This window comes from Anabas testudineus, chromosome 7, assembly GCF_900324465.2.
Source record: "Anabas testudineus chromosome 7, fAnaTes1.2, whole genome shotgun sequence".
NCBI lineage: Eukaryota > Metazoa > Chordata > Actinopteri > Anabantiformes > Anabantidae > Anabas > Anabas testudineus.
Window position 1 is genome coordinate 12,507,835 of NC_046616.1, and position 16,902 is coordinate 12,524,736.

Genomic DNA, 16,902 nt, shown 5'->3' on the forward strand with positions numbered 1-16,902 from the left:
AAGTCGGTTGGTGCTGAGAGACACAGTATCACCTCGCAGATTTTTACTGGTTTACTTTCAGCTGTTGCTAATGTAATGCAACACGTTGCATAATGGAGTTTGAGCCATTGTTCTGTCTTTCCGTCCATCTCACTTGTCACATTTATAGGCACTTAGACCAATCTCGAGCTCATGTGATCTAGTTTGTTCGAGAGATTTAAACTTAGCATGTCTATTTCTGTATCTGCCCCAAAGCAGTGTTTGCACACACTGTCCAGCACATAGAGTTCAGCATTTTCCTCTATAAGACTGACTGACTCCCATGGGACAAATGTAGGTTTGTATGCAAGTAACTTGATCCACACACATAAACACTGGACAGAGTAGAGAGTACATAACAGGTTTCTCACATGTCTGCACAACACTCACACACACTTTAGTGGTGTAAGCATATCTCAGGTTTTGTTGTCTGTCACCTTTGGCGATAAGACAATAGACATAATAATGCTGTCAATTTTGGACAGACGAGTTGGAGTTAATCCAGACGCCCTCATGGATTCACCTACAGTACAGTAGACTGTGGGAAGTGAGGGACGGCTGGATGGATGGATATAAATGGAATGGACAAACATTTGAAGAAGGCTGCTGAGTTGATACTGACTGTTTGTGATGCTGTCCATGATTTCAACTCACCCATCAGAGCAGATAACTGCAGATGTACAATTAAATCTTTTAAGATTGTTGTTATTTCAGAATGAATGCACCCACAGGAAGTCACAATTTATTCTTTTGCCTGTAAATTGTTTATCTGTAGATTTTTATCTACTTTAGACAGTAATTGACAAGGTCATGTAAATAAACAAATGGGATTCATATTTATTTTTATATTATTACACAACACAGGGTTTTCATTTCGATTTAGCAGTGCAAGCATCTTGGAACATCTTGTTTTTAGACATACTGTACACATATCTTTATTAAACTGTAAGATTAGTAATATGAGTAACACAAAACATTTTGACAGAGCAGAATGAGTTGCTGGGGAGGAATCCAGCGTGTGTGTGTATGTGTGTGTGTATGTGTGTGTGTGTGTGTGTGTGTGTGTAAGCGCCTGCTGTGAGGCAGAGAAAAGCTGCTTTGACAGAGGTGTGCAACGCACCAGCTCCAAGGGCAGACACCGATGGGCTTAGCGAGATTCAGCAATGTGGAAACTGGCATCGCACAAGTGATTCTCACATGAAGTCACACTTTCTCTCTCTGCCGTAAGCATTGTGTTTAATACGCTTTGTTCACACGTCTTTGAAAAGCAGCATAAGTTCAGCAAAGTGTGAGCTGAGCAATCTGAAAACAGATGGTATCTTTTCATGCTGTTTTCCCCTTCCTTCCACTACAATAACATTTTTTATGGTTATTTCATGGATGTGTATGTACAGTGAGGCATGCTACATGTATAGTTGCTTCAGCCAGCCTGCAACTCTCTGACTGGGGTGAAATGATTCACGGTTGTTTCCAAGCTTTTGTGCTTTTCCCTTGTTATATTCCTCTTCCTGTCTTGTCTGAGCATCCTCTAATCCGCTTTGCCTGTTGATGCAGTTCCCAGTCAAAAACTAGCCATATAAGGGTAAAATGCTCCGTCTCTGTTTTGTAAATGTCTTTAACTATTATATTAGCCAATCTCTCTGCATTTCACAATAAAATATCAACCACATAGAGCATATTTTTGTTTACATGCAGTCATGGCTGGCCATTGAACAGGAGCAGACACGTCACAGCATACCATTTACGTGCACACAAATCCTGTCAAAACTGGATTTATGTGCAAAAAGTTTCCATAAAATGAGATTTATCAGATGCTGTTCACATGCCTATACTTACTATGAAAAACAAAATTACAGGGTCTTGTTGAGGTGTAAACACAGCCACACTTCAAGTAATGAAAAGAATGTGAGTGAAAGTGATAAAAGCTAACCTGGATGACCTGGCTCCCAGGATAATAACCCCTTCAAAATTAGTAAATGCTTCAACTTCTGTCGTGTGTGATGTGAGAGTTTCTGTAGAATCATAAAAGCAGAAGTGTGTTTATATTTGGCAAAAACAACTGTAGTCAAACTGTGCCTTGTGTAAAACAAATCCTCAAATCAATTCTCAACTTCTTTGACACATACACACGCACAAAATAAGGTCGAAGTGAAAAGGAGTGAGTGTTTCGAAAACGCCTAAGAAATTGCCAAGCTCATTTTTTCTTTTGCTTTGTCTTGATTATACAGTAGATGATCCAGTAATCTAACACAGACACTGGAGTTGGTTGTGTAAGTTGGTTGGGGCCTGATATGCCTCCTGGTGTCATGGAATGAGCTTAATGGCTGTCTTAGGGTCTGGAGGGGTCTTGAGTTAAGCAATGCAGACACATTGCTCAGTGTAGTAAAGTTCCTGGCTCCAGGTCTGATTTACTGACTTTGGTCAAGGCTGGGGGGCTCTGTCATTCTCCAGAGCCTCTGGAAGCACTCCTTGACTGACCCTAAATTGATTTGAAGAGGGAAGTTTGCCTATTTTCCTGTCCTTGTGACAGCCACGCATCAGTCATTTATTTCCCTTATACCCCATCACAGCATAACAGCGTCATGAAGCGCTGCCTTGTAATGTAAAAGTGACCTTGAGTTTAGACGTTATCCTCACTTCAGCATGGAAAACATGAGCATCAGGACATTTAGCATGAACACGCCCACACAGACAGAAACACAGACTCCAGGTTTAAAAAAAAACAGTGACCTACCATATATAAATAATTTATCATATGCTCTTGCAAGGGGAGGGGGAATAATTGCATTTGGCATAAAAATAACAAGTGTCTGTCAAGTTTTTCTAACCTCAGGAAACACAATGGAGTCATAGGAAAATGTTGTGCCGGGATCTACCTAGCTGAGTGTGTGGATATTAAACTATCCATTTATTAGTATGCATTCATTATTTAGCTGCTGTAATGCTCAATAATGGCTGAAGAGGCAATATAATGCACAACAAAGTGTGTTTGGCCTCTCCCATCAATCTGAAATGTTGGATGGATCTGAAGTCAGACCCATTCAGAGGAGAAGATTCATCCTCTGACCTCTCCACTTCCTGACAGGACAAGGAAACTACATGACCACCCAAAGGCTTTGGAAGAAGTTCATCTATTTCCTGATATAACAAAGTGAGACATGGGATGTTGTTGCTGTAGTCTTTCATTTGGCAGGGAATCAAAGTGGAGACTTGTGTCAGGGGAACTAATGCACAGTAGTGTGCTGAAAAGCCCAAACACGCTGGGCACACAGAGGAAAAGGTGAGGCCTCTCCTTCGACACAGACAAGTGCTCCTGAGACACCTTGAAAGCAGAGTCACATAACACTGGTCTCTCATAAAAAAAGCATGTGCTGTGCTGACCTGGTTCAAGTGAGCATTAAAAATACACAGCATGACTTTCAGGAACATCAGAAATGGATAGTTTGACCATATACAATAAACTCTAATCTTATGTTATAGACACAGAAAGTTATCACATCTATTGAACAGTAGCTTATAGGATCGACCTCTTATAAAAAAAAAATACTCATTTATCTGTCATGCAGTTGAGTAGCATTAATACATTACTCTTTATGCATAGAAATGTGATATAAAAACTGTACACGAAAATAAAGATAACAATAAAAATGACGTGATACAATGATCCCTGCTCTGGTGGTAGCTGTGTTTAAGAATAACATAGCTGACATCATTTGTAGATTAGTCCACTGGTGGGGGCCCCTCTAAAATGTCCACTGTAATAACAGGCACTTGGTTTTGACTTGTTTTCACTGGTGATGTTACATTTTTCTTAAACTGCTATGCCGGTCAAGGCAAACTACTGCTGTACACATCAATTGGTCTGCAGTGTTTTCTCTGTATGTGTATGAAGAGAAACATCTGCACCTGTATGTTTCTGTCCAAATGCTGTAATACATGATTCTGATGTTCAACTTGTTGCCTGTGGTTTGAGTTTGGGGAGTACATGTAAATGAATAGGAGGCTATTACACTTTTCTCTTCTCCCCCCCTATAAGATATCTCTGGAAAAGTTCTGGAGGAGCAGGTCAACCAAGACCAGACCAGATTACATCATTTGAATAAAAAAATCACTGCACTGCACCTTTAAGACCTGCACAGGTTCTAGAGGTTAGTAGTCTATAAAGAAATCTTTGGTTGACCATTTAGTTTTCTATGACACACATGTGAACATTACAACTATATAATTGACATTTAACACATCTAACAGAAGATATCGATTTCGGATGTGCCTCACTTTTTTTAATAAATACACGACATCGTTCACACTGTGCATGGAATGCTGTTGTTGTTTCTTATTTCTCTCCTGCATGTTTTGTGTAATGTTCATGTTCTTATTTCATACTTTCAGAAGTGCATGACAGGAAATAATCATATGTACCGTATAAGTTGTGTTTGTACAAAATACAATCAATTTATTGTGCCCTGCATGGTTGTGGTAACCTGGATTTACCATTTGTTTTCGGCTAGACCTCGCTCTTACTTCTGTTTGCTTGTGAGCGGATGTGTTTTGTGTTAATCCACAGTATTCCAGTTCCTCTCGGGGCGGTGTCTTGATTCTATTGCACCGTTCTCATGCTTGAGATCAATCCATCTTGCTAAAATCACTATTGTTCCATAGACTTGATTCCTCCTGAGCGAATATGAATTCAGCCTCAAGCACCCATCTCTAACTCACTTTGTTTGATTTAAGTTTGTTCACATTATTAAATTGTAACAACAGTTTTCTCTGGAACGCTCTTGCAGCTCTAACATCCATGTCATATCCTGTCTGTTCTCAGTCCGACAGCTGTCTAGCTCTTTCTTGTCTCTCTCTCTCTCTCTTTCCCCTTAGCCTGCTGCTTTGTTTTCTTTACACTCACAGCTTTGTCTGCTGCTTTGTACATGAGGCGTGCCAAAAAGCCATTAATGCAGTGATCCACCCTTTGCATTCTTGTTGCCTTGTTTTGTTTAAGCAGGGAAGTAGTTTTTCTTCTTTGAATAAATGTAGAATGTCCTACTTAGTAGACACTGAAGTGAAAATCTCTTTCCTTGCAAGGTCATATTTGCATCACAGATGCTGTCACTGACTGCTACTGTATATTCTGCAGTACCCTCATAAAATGGTGTTGACATCTGCAATGACACCCTCCCTCACTGCTGGGGTGGAGAAGACAGGTGAATACAGATAGACGTCCTGTTAACAGCACAGCTGTCCTTTGTTGCTAGAAACATCTGGTGAAGGTCATTGCTCTGTGTTCTCTGGAGGTGGTGTTGGAGGCAAACTTGTCTCCAACAGCATGTCTTTGCAATGGGTGTGTATGCACCAACAGTACGCATGCCTTCTCAAACATGTCTCAGTGAATCTGTTTCTATCTCATTTATCCCTGTCAGTACAGGCTGTCCTTGGTGGTGGAGGTGTGTGTGATGGTGGAGTCATCAGGCAGGGAGCCTCGTCGATTAGGTCGTGACCGACAGTGCACAAGGTTCTGCAGCTCTCTGGATATGCTGCTGGAGAAAGCTGTGTATATCCACGGGTTAGTGCACGAGTTCAGACTGGCTAGCAGCATCAGGATGGTGAAGGCTATTCCTGCAGAGGTCACACACACACAGGCAGACACATGAGGGGACAAGCGCATAAACAAATGCGAGACAAGTAGGAGATGCACATAATAATAATAATAATATGTGCACATAAATATGTGATACTCAGTCAGTGAGCTTTGGGGGGACTGATAATCACATTGTTCTTGTCCCTAAAAAAAACATTCAGAATTCATAATTATTGTTTTTATCTTATTTACTTCACCAATAGAAACAAGACTGTAAATTTCCCAGAGGGACAAAACCCTACATGCTTCCTTTTTTTTTATTTACAGCTATAAAAAGCCTTTTAATAACAAAAACATGGACAAACTGCTTTTAGAATAGAAAGATGATGACAATCAGCTGTGTGTGTTTATGTGCGCAGCTGCATGCCAGTGAGGACTCGTTTATGTGAACGCATATTCATTTGTACATGTGAGTACACGTTGTCTATGCATGCGCGTGTCACAGATGATGACAAAATGTCCACATCTGACCGTGTTACAAAATTCAGCAGGGGATGTAAACAGGTTATTTACTCAGTCAGGTGTTAATCTTTAGCTCCAGATCAGAGGACACCCACACACTCCATAGTATCAGCCGCAACTTAAGGCTACACTGGGCATGCTTGCTTCATCACTGGCTGCAAGTAAAGACATCAACAAATTCTGTTTGAGTGCCAAAAAGTACTGAGGCCAGAACTATCACGCAGGGGTTCCTGGTTTTGGATCAAAATAAACTTTGCTTTTGACCTTCTATTTCACTGTTACTACATCTGAGCTGGAGCTTTTCCTCGCTATAATGATTTAGATCATATTCAGACTCAGTAAGATGCATCATCAGCACAGATCAGAGGTTGTTGTCACAAACCGGACTTCATTATTTAGTGTTTTTGTTTAGCTGTGGAAACAGATAAAGGTTGCACATTTACAGTAATTATATGGATAAACTGGGCTAGAGAGGATTACATGTCCTGAAGAAAACAACCTATGTCATTCATCTACAGTGGCTGGAACACACGTCTGTTTTTATTGAGGGTGGACAGCATGCATTAGGAATATTGCTATAGTAGACCAGGACTCTTTGGGACTGACCTTGGTTTGGAGGGTTGGGATCCCAGGCCGCCCACAGCTGGACGATGAAGAATGGTGACCAGCAGATAGTGTAGACCAACACAATGACCAGAGTCATTCTCACTGTCTTGGACATGGCTTTAGTGATGCTTGGAGGTGGAGAGGTTGGAGACTGAGGAGGGGCACGATCAGCAGCGCAGGATGATGAGCCTGAGGCCGGCTCACAGGACGTGTAGGACTCCTGGCAATCTGAGCTGTTCAGTGTTTGTTGCTGTGTGGGCGATGTTGTTGTTGTCACAAGTTCACCACGGGAACTGTTATACTGAATGGTGGGTGGTACGTAGTCGTAGCACTCTCTAACTTGGCTGTTGTGTGTGTTATTGTGAGGGTTGTTATTCACGCCCTTTAAGAGCTGTTCTCCTCTCCCGTCTCTTCCCCCTCCTCCAGACACCCTTCTCCCCCTCTCCCTGGCCCGCTCTTCCTCCTTTTTAAAGCTGGGGAAGCAGAAGAGGATTTCATTCTTCTTCATCTCAGCCATCACCATCCTCTCTGACTTCAGGTAGATGTTATTATGAATCTCTCGAAAGATTCTTATCTGAAAAACAGGTATAATTCCAGGATTTAGCATAAAACAAGACATTCTATCACTGAAAGACCTACGTGATGCAGTATTAGAGTTTTTGAGTAATGCAGTACATGCAGGATTCATGTACGTGATGGTTATCTTTGCCCTTTCTAATATTTTTTAGAGTGTGTGTTGGCTTTCTCCACCTCATAAAACAGTATCAGACATGTTTATGCAGCATCACCGCTATTCATCCAATTTCTTACAATCACAAAACCTGCTATAAAATTTTATGGAGCAAAATGATTCTTCATGCTCTCCTGAGAAACCAAAGCAGTAATTTGAAATTAGGTAATAATAGGTGATTCATACTTGTAGCTGTACATAATTTTTAGTTATTGTAAGGTTTGTTTCTGCCAACCTTTACTTTTAAAAATAGCCTCTGTATATATTAGTAAATTACATGGTATTACATGGCTACTTCCTCCTTCAGAATTGACATACTTGTGTCTTAATACATCTGTGTATTTGAAATTCGATAATGAAAAAAGCTCAGAGATTCTGTTTGGCAGAGATCTCGTACATTCCACTTTGTGGCAGGAGGTTCTCAGAGTGGGCAGATTTTCTGAGCAGCCATCTCAGCAGTGGTCTTCCAAGTGCTGTGTTAATTAGGGGAAATAGCTGGACCCTGGAAATAGCTTTCCCTAAATAGAGCAGCAGGACTGATGGGAGACAGAATGCTGATTCGCCATGGGATGCTACACAACACCAACCGCCGTCTCCCATGGGTTATCAAACAATACACCCTCCACAAAACAAAGCAACATCTCATTCATGCCACGCGTTTCATTATAGGATAATATTACCTACAGCAAGTAATCCTAGTCAATGCCCATTGTGAAGGGTGCAGAGACTAAGTGTCCAGCCAGAACAACCAGTATTACCTGACAGATGGTAATGATGAGTGCGGGCAGGAGGAAGACAGCCACCGTCATCCAGGTAACGTAAGCCTTTAGCCCCCATGGCTCAGCGAAGTGACCCCAGCACTCAAACTCTCCAGGAGCCACTTCTGAGCGAGAGAAGATGAAAACCTGACAGACCGAACAAAGGCAGGGTGGTCAACACACCCGCAGTCATAACTGTCAGCTTCCTCTTCTATTATCTGAACTGCAGTGACCTCACAGAGCTAAAAATACACACATTTTAAATTCCACTCTAGAAATCAGGGTGTGAACTCCTGCTGAGTTCTCATTTCCTATCTTGCCAAGTGTGTGTGTGTGTGTGCATTGTAAATAGGCAGGCCAAAATATTAGAAACGTCTAATACAATGAACTCCACTATCCACTATAAGCTCAATATCAAACTTGCAGAACTTACAACCTTCAACAGCTACAATAAATAGAATTCATGGCAGATCTGCTGTATTGGATTGCATTAAATTTTACAAATGTACCTAATAAAGTGGCCGGTGAGTGTATGTGTGAGAGAAACTTGCTTGCTTGCGTCACTCCCTACCTGAGGTATGCTGAGGACTAGCGCCAGACCCCAGGCCACCATGACAGGAGTGTTCCAGCGGGACATTGCTCCCCCACGGTAGGCCTTCAACGGGCAGCAGATGGCATGATGTCGGTCTACTGTCATGGCAACTATCATGTAAGGGGAGGCAAACATGCCCACAATCTGCAAGTACTTGATACTGCGGCAAAGCCAGTCAGGCCCCTGAAATCTCTCTGTGATGTCCCATATTAGCTGGGGAAGGACCTGGACACACCGATTTTAAAAAGCAACAGTTTGTTATATTAATTTGGCTCCTTGCAAGCTTCGCTGGTCACTACTGGGAACTGTGAGGCATTTAACGTACACTAACCTGAAAGAGGCCCACCACCAGGTCAGCCACACACAGGTTCACCATGAACACGTGCATCGGTGCATTGTGCTTCCTCCTCCTCAGCAGCACCCACAGCACAAAGGTGTTTCCCAGGGTTGTGAGAGCCAGCACGATAGAAAGCACTGCGATCTCTGCCCGGGCCAGGCCCAGGTCCCTCACAGGGGGCTTCGGCAGGGTGTGAGGCGTGGTGGAGGAAGTATTCTCGGGGAAGAACCCAAAGACAGACTCCCCGCTGTGAGAAGTGTTGAATGAGTTCAGTTCAGAGACAAACAAGGACGAGGAACTGAAGTTATTCCTTCCTGTGGCGACCAGAGAGGAGAGGGCTAACCCATCCCAGCCTGTTTCCACACTGATGCTTTCCATTCCTGAAAGACAAGGAAAGTGTTAATGTGGAAAAGCAAATAAAATCTGTTGCTGTGTGCGGTTTGTTTAGATGATGCCCTGTGCAAAATTGTCACCAGGAGTCAAAGTGGTGCAGGGTCACAAGACTCGTCTATTCTCAGATTTTAATGACCAGAGATCTTATCAACAAACATTTTTCTTGTTCTGAATTATCACTATCATGCATGAAATTGCCCTAACATTCGTCAGCTGAAGACTCTTTGTTTTTGTATTTTCCCTGTCGTAACGCTAAGAATCCAAACCAAAACACTCGGGCCTTTGATGTAAGAGATGTAATACAGTGATTAATAATAGGCCCTCTTTGTTTTTGGTTCATCTGTGGCATGTTGACATCACACTTTATATCTTCCTTTATGCAATATTATGAAATGCGATAGTAGAGTAATAAAAGCTGCACGCTGTACCGATCATGTGTTTTTTGGTGCTGTCTGCAAGTTACCCAGTTTTTTAATAAACCATGAGTGTGTCTGTTTGTCCAGTCAATGTTTCCAGTTCTATTTGATGCAAGTCCAGCACGGTTTATTTTCTTTTTCATACTTTCTCAAGGTTGACCTTCTCTCTCCCACCAATCTTATTCCTTCACCTCTGCTCTCATAATCCCTCTCATCCCATTCTTACCCCCATAAATTCCTGTTTTCTTCTGTCCTCTCCATCACTCCCCCCACCCCCCTTCTTCAAGTTCCTCCTATGCATCCAGGCATTCTTTTTCCCCCAGTCACACTTTTTCTAGATGTCAATAAAGTTGTTAAAATGTTTTGCACATAAATACATTTATAAAATGAAGCAGAACCTTTATAGAAAAAAGCTACATGCGAAAAACTGCACACAACAGAAAGAATAGGGGGAAGAATTGAGGAAGAAAGAGCAACACACCCTGGAGAAAGCACAGGAAAAGACATGCAAGAAAAGGTAAAAGAACAGAGTCGTAGAATGATAAGATAAGAAAAAGAAAGACGCTGGACAAATATAGCTCTGAAGAGCTCTCTGTGCTGCGTTGTTGACACCATTCTGGCGTATTATTTTGACTGAAGTGCAAGGAGTGCTTAGGTAAATCTTCCAATGAATGGGTGGTTGGAAACTTTCCACATCTAAAACCAAGAGAAAAACCAGAGTGATAGCATTGTGCAATTGAATGTGACTAACAAGACATTATAAGGTTGTTCTCACTTCTCCACTGGGACCTAATGGCCAATTTGCTAGTAATAGCATACTCACTGGTGGGTGTGTGAGATAACACAGCTGAACACATCGTCAAGCGTTACATGCTGACTTTGCCAGAGGAATGTATTCAGATGGATGCTTGACAAGCCAGGCCAGCTGGACCTCTCCACCCAGCATGGAGGTAGAGCTGTGGCCTGCAATGAAGACATTTGGGGAGAAACATTTCGCAGAAGCCAGATAGCCTTTCTTTTGGTTTTAGGTTTTAGTGAGTGTCTTAACACCCAGTGGGCTGTTTCTTCTACCCATTCTTTGCCAGTTTGACATTCTGATTGGCCTAAAACCACACAACATATATCCAGTGCACCTATGTGTATCTACCTTATTGGCTGATCTGTGCATGCTTGTATATGATTAGTTGCCTTTCAGTTTTTTTAATATTTCAAATCATATTTTCTTTGGTTTACACCCATTTTATTTAAATGTTCTTTGTTATGAACTTCACGAAGACCCTGACAGTATGAAGTAGTTGAACCATCCTTCAAACTGTTTTAAAACTCTTACTTACTTACTCTTACTTTGTTTTTCTTTCTTTTTCTTATTAGAAATCTACTGTAACCTAATAATATGCTCCTGGCCTCTCTTTTGCATGACGTGAGTGAAGAGCCGTGTGCCCCTCTCTGTAATTACAACATAATTCATGAGAGGATTCTTTGGGCTGCTGCAGCCCTTTGTATCTTCCACTTAATCTCATTATGTCTATTTGCCCATGTGAATAAGTTCTGACATGAAATGCCTTTTCAAGTATACCTTTGTGCATATCATGTGGAATGACTTAAGGAGGTGGCATAATACCAGTGTGGCCTAAGAAATTGCTCCACGGTATTATAAAGCTAATAACTCGAATTAAGAGGTTAATAACTGACAGGAAGAACCCCTTGTTATATGTAATTTTTATTTAGAAAAACAAAAATATCAAATGAGAAATATGTCCCTGAACTGACTCACAAAGGATCATTCTGTCCGTCTTCACGTCTTGTTCTGAGAAAATCGAAATGACCCCTTTTTCCTGAATTCAGCTCTCGTTTGTGGGGCTTGAGCTTCCAAGAAATCAAGGTGGATTGTCTTCAGATTGCTCAATGGCTCTGGCACCAATGTCTCCAGTGCTCAGAGGGAATTTCTATGCATCAAGCAGCAGGATGCTGCTTAATGTATTCCTTCACATCCCCTGTCTCCAACAATGTGTTCTGCTTTGATCTGTCTTTAATAATAAGTGCACAGTAAAGCAATCTCATCTGTCTGACTCACTTAATGTAAAGTACAAATTGTTCTGTGTGCTGGATGCACTGTAGACACTGCTTTTAGTAGTTAGTACAGTTTGTTGCTTCCTCTTTTTTCTTTATAGCTTTCATACTGATTGATGGTGGAGTCAATCCCTCCCTTACTTTCCTCTCTGGAGGCAAACCAGTGTGCCAACCTCCATTTTAATGTTGTCTTTATCCTACACTGATTTCCTACACAGATGGCTACAGTGCCTTAAGGAAAGCAGAAACAGGTAAAGTACTCTAGAAAATATTACAGCCACCAACATCCTCTGTTCCTGCTGTTCACATGCTTCGTTCTCTTTGACAAACTATGTCACGTTTCAACTACGTCTACTATCTTACTCACTTAGCATATTCACAACTCTTCCATTGTACAAGCTATCACAGTGAAAGTCAGGTCTGTATGGGCGGCTGCATAGTGTAGTGATAAGATTGCCGCCCCTCCATGTGGGAGGTTGGGCTTAAATCCCTGCTGTGGCCTACCTGCAGTAGGCAAGACCTCCTTATGACTACCCTTGTAGCTTGTATCTCACTTGTAAATTTATAAATTTCCAGGTTGCATTATTATTGGAGTAATAGGTTACTACAATAATACGTTTCCGGAGTTTGTTAGACTTTCATGTTGTGTGAAATAAATGGAAAAAAATGGATGCCTGGAATGGATTTGTAATAAATGCAAAACCTGCCCTGGTCCTTTAAGGTATGGTTTCAGTCATGGATATAAGAATAGGAATAAATTTGCTTGTCTCTAAGTCTGTCTTTGCATCTCTTATGTGGCAAAGAAACAAATTTATCTCAGTTTTCATGCACCAAGGACTTCTTTTGCATTTTAAGACACATTGTTACGTCACTGGGTTTGCAGGCAACACCAAGGTAAGAATATGTGTAACAAACTTAGATAGAAAATGAAGTATATTTCAAAGTCACTAGGGATCTTCAGGTACTCCTGAAAAGATTTACACGCAGACAGGAATCAGGAATAATTCTCTCATGCACACTGTGATTTATGTACAAAAGACTACATAATAAACATGATAAATGTGATATATGTTTGCATAGGGATATTGGATGAAATAGGTTGAATTATAAATATTTATATAGGTTTAAGTCAATACACTCTTAGACTAATAGCATAATTAATCACAAAAAGTGAGAGAGCAACAGAGCGATGTCTGACCTGACTTAGAATAGGAAACATGTTTTTGTTTACAGGCTGCAAATAATAAGACTTCAACAAAATGAAGCCACATTTAATGACATGTATGAGAGTTAAGGGATGAAATTTCCTGAAGGTTAAGGCTACAAGATGAGAAGCCACTGAAGCAAATCATGGTAGACTTTAATGATGGCAGAAAAAGGTTCAATAAGCAGGACAGAAAGTCACGCTATTAATAGTGTTTCACCTCTATTGACTAATGCAAAGGTATAAATTTGCTGCATCCTGCTATTTACATCAGGAAAAAGGTTTGTTAGATCGACGTCAGAGTTTGTGCAGAATATATGGGAAAAGTCTCGGAGTCTGATTTAGTTCACTTGGTTTACGACTGAGGTTTGGATCCAAGGAATGCTTTGGAGCACTATTCTTAATGGAAAAGAGAACATCCAGAAGGAGGTTTGTTATCAGATATTGTCCTCTTTCACCCGCTCACTGTGACGCTCTCCCTGCAGAAGAAGCTGTTAGAGCTCGGTTGGAGGAGGAGCAGGAGTAGTCGATGTGCCTGATTGGCTTGATTAGATTTAAAGCTAATCAGTGGCTCTGATTAAATGGCGGTGGCAGCAGTGAGAGGTGAACCGGTAATGCTTTATGTGCAACAGTTTAAACATAATGAAAGACCCGTCACTTGTCACTGTCTGTTTTATGTGCGCTTGTTAATCCCTAGAGGATTTCCTTTAAACCAAGTTTGACCCAGAATGGTAAGTGAAGACATAATCTTTTGCTAATTTCCTTCTCCATTTTACCCCATTCACCTGTTCTTTTATCAAACATTCATCCACCTACATTTCTGTCCTTCGGTACTGTCTCGGCAAATCCACCCTTGTACAAAGATCATAACTCAAGCAGTTTTAAATGTGTTTTTATTATTGTCCTCAGTAACAAACTGTGTCAGCGGGAAGCTAGATTAGAATGATCTCTCCTAATCAGCATTAACCAGACAGAAAACCAAAATAAGAAAAGTATTAGATTACACCTTGTTCTTTACTCAGGCTTTGTTATTCCGTGCTGCTTTTCTGGGCATGGGAAGAGACTTTATTTGAATCCTGATCAATAGATTCTTACATAATAAAAGTCTGGAGTGCTTCTGCACACTGGGCATTTCATCTGCATTATAAAGTTATGACCACACTTTCTTTTTTAGGCTCCACATACCAGCAAATGAGATCCTCACTGGTATTCACAAATGCAGCACGCATTTACCATTTGAATGAAAGTGGTTCAATGACAGGTGGATGCTCAGGGCATAGTTATGCATTTTAGGTTGTGGAGGCGCCGGCTGTACTCATTAAAAATCGGATTTTGTGTCCCTGACGTATTCCTCTCTTTTAGTGCGTTGCTCTGATTCTGGTCTTCACAACAGGCTGCAGCCCACGTGGGCAGTAAAAGCAAACATTTTCCTTTACAGTTTTGCCCAAACAACTCATTAAATGTTAATCACATGGGACCACACCTCATTGCACACGCTGATTCAGTCATTACCTGTCTGCAATTTGGTTGGGTGCGGTGTGGCGCTACTTGAATTTTATATTTGCACACATGACTGTGGATTTATTTCCATAATACACGGGTCAGTGTACTCACCAGGTCTGGTGGAAGAAGGTCCAAGTTCCCTTGTCAGCACTGATAAAGCCTGTTCACATAACCACTGACTGTTTTTCTTGTTATGTATCATTAACCAAAACACTGCCAACAAGCAAGTGCTCTAAACAAACCCTAATGTTCTTTACATCACACAAGTGATTTAAAATTCAGAATATTAAACTGGGTTGCAACGTTATTACATCACCAAAGTCATTTAATGCCAAACATACACATACGCACTAAACTAAGCGTATGATTTCTGAAGAAAACAACCTTTAAAACACTTTGACACAGATTTCTGCTCTCAGTCACAAAAATATTCTGCAGATTCTGCTGTTGACTGATTTCATTAGTTGCTAATTTATGGTACATTAGTGCAAACTGATGGTAGAGACAGATGCTTTCACTGTGAATAAATTGTATGATTATGATCACATAACTTTTTATTTATTTTTATGATTAATGAGTTGTTCTCTTGTACATGTCATAGGTACTAAACTAAGCAGCTTTGAAGATACAGTGTTATCCTACACGCACAGCTGGTCTGGGACCACAAATCACCTTTTTATTATCTTTGTACATCAGAATCATTGATTTGCTTTTTTAAAATACTGACAGGACATGCACACGCACAAAGAAACAGACCCACAAATGCACACAAAGGAAGAGCACCCCGAGAAAAGTGTTACGGACCCCTCACCTAGATGTCAGTGCTTGATCAGCTTTCTCACGCCTGTTCGTTTCTCTCGGTGTGTTTTGCTGTTGTCTCGGTGACAGTGGGACAAAGCATTAAAAGCTGTCACCATTAGAGGCCATTAACATTACATGCTAGAGCAGAGCACATTAACGACCTTTCAGTTTCCTTTTTAATCCATGGAAAAACTTAGAGGACCACATGCATTTACAATTAGCCTCTGCCATAAAATATTTCCAATCAAGCTCAGCGGTCTGAGCTGGACGAACGGTTTATATTGATGTATATCACATGCATTGAAACCAGGATTGACATAGGTAATAAATCATGGCAAGTATTCGTATTTCACCTAAGGCTTTATGTCATTTAAATCAGCTCAATGGGACATTCAATTATTTAAAATATAGCAACAACAACATACAGACATATATTTATATATATATTTAATGTATTTTCTGAATATGTAGACCTTATACAGGTTTTTTTAAATGCCAGCGTTTTTGAAAAATGCTGTTTATAATGAACATACCAATGTGTGTCAGCACAAGGTGCAATTTCCAAAACAAGTGTACTAACTGTCTTTGTTTTCTTTTTGTTAATTGTGATTAATAATCAAATGGCACAGGTATTCTTAGGACAGATATGACTGTGCTGTGTATCTATTATAATGTTATAAAAATAGTAAGATTAATGCTTATAATGATAATAATGAGTCTCTGAATGAATAAAATGAAAATAATTAATTAAAAATCATCAGCAAAATAACTAACATAGGACTTGAGTTGCACAGTTGTGTCTTGTACAGACATGAGATAGAGTGGATGTCGTGAGACATGATTGACATTGGTCAGTCAACAAATCTATTCCACAAACAACTAGAACAAGTTTATGTTTCTACAGCTGCAAATTTCAATTATTTGGGAATTTAAATTGGAATTATTTGTCTGACAAGCAGTATAAATATCAGCATTTGTCAGATCAAACAATCAGCACAGAGTAAATAAAAGCCACTTACTCACTTATGATCCACTTCAGTGGTGCAGCTGTGTCACAAGAAGCCGTCTGAATTTTACCCACAGTATTCTCATGTTCAGTTCTGTCAATGCAAGTCGCTCAGCTGCCTCCTGAATGAATTAGGAAGGGTTCAAAAATATCAATGTGTCCTCATCAAAGCCGGGATCTTTGTCTCCTTTTGTTCAGTGTGACAAAGAAGTTCTGTGAGGTCTGCGCACATCCTTTGTGTGCCTGATGACTGTGTTGTCCTTGCTGAGTTCACAAACGTATGTCAGAGTAATCCAGTTAATAGCCGTGTGTGTGTGTGTGTGTGTGTCCCGGGTCTTTGTGCCCTTTCAGCGTGCTGCTCCTCCAACACCACGAGC

At 40.7% G+C, this 16,902-nt stretch overlaps 1 protein-coding gene across 4 annotated transcripts; it reads right to left on the reverse strand.

Annotated features, from left to right (window-relative positions):
* Nucleotides 1-848: 848 nt before the first annotated feature.
* Nucleotides 849-16,902, reverse strand: LOC113167677 (vasopressin V2 receptor-like). Of its 4 annotated transcripts, none has more exons than XM_026368472.2 (6): nucleotides 16,543-16,902; nucleotides 9,127-9,512; nucleotides 8,775-9,020; nucleotides 8,204-8,350; nucleotides 6,716-7,289; nucleotides 849-5,625 (listed from the first exon to the last, which is right to left on the reverse strand). In XM_026368472.2, exons 2-6 carry the CDS (start codon nucleotides 9,508-9,510, stop codon nucleotides 5,426-5,428), a joined length of 1,551 nt encoding a protein of 516 aa, XP_026224257.1. In that variant the 5' UTR covers nucleotides 9,511-9,512; nucleotides 16,543-16,902; the 3' UTR covers nucleotides 849-5,425. The 4 variants fall into 4 exon arrangements, with proteins under 4 accessions (XP_026224257.1, XP_026224255.1, XP_026224256.1 ...); XM_026368470.2 differs by having other exon boundaries at nucleotides 16,539-16,902; XM_026368471.2 differs by lacking the exon at nucleotides 16,543-16,902 and adding an exon at nucleotides 15,530-15,894.

Excerpts from the sequence above, each read along its gene's own strand:
- LOC113167677 (XM_026368469.2), bottom strand. The coding sequence starts at position 10,798 with ATGTGTTCAGCTGTGTTATCTCACACACCCACCA. Across the intron at positions 9,513-10,764 it reads GTTATCTCACACACCCACCA|GAATGGAAAGCATCAGTGTG; the intron begins GTGAGTATGCTA and ends CTTGTCTTTCAG. Across the intron at positions 5,626-6,715 it reads TCCCAACCCTCCAAACCAAG|GAATAGCCTTCACCATCCTG; the intron begins GTCAGTCCCAAA and ends TGACCTCTGCAG.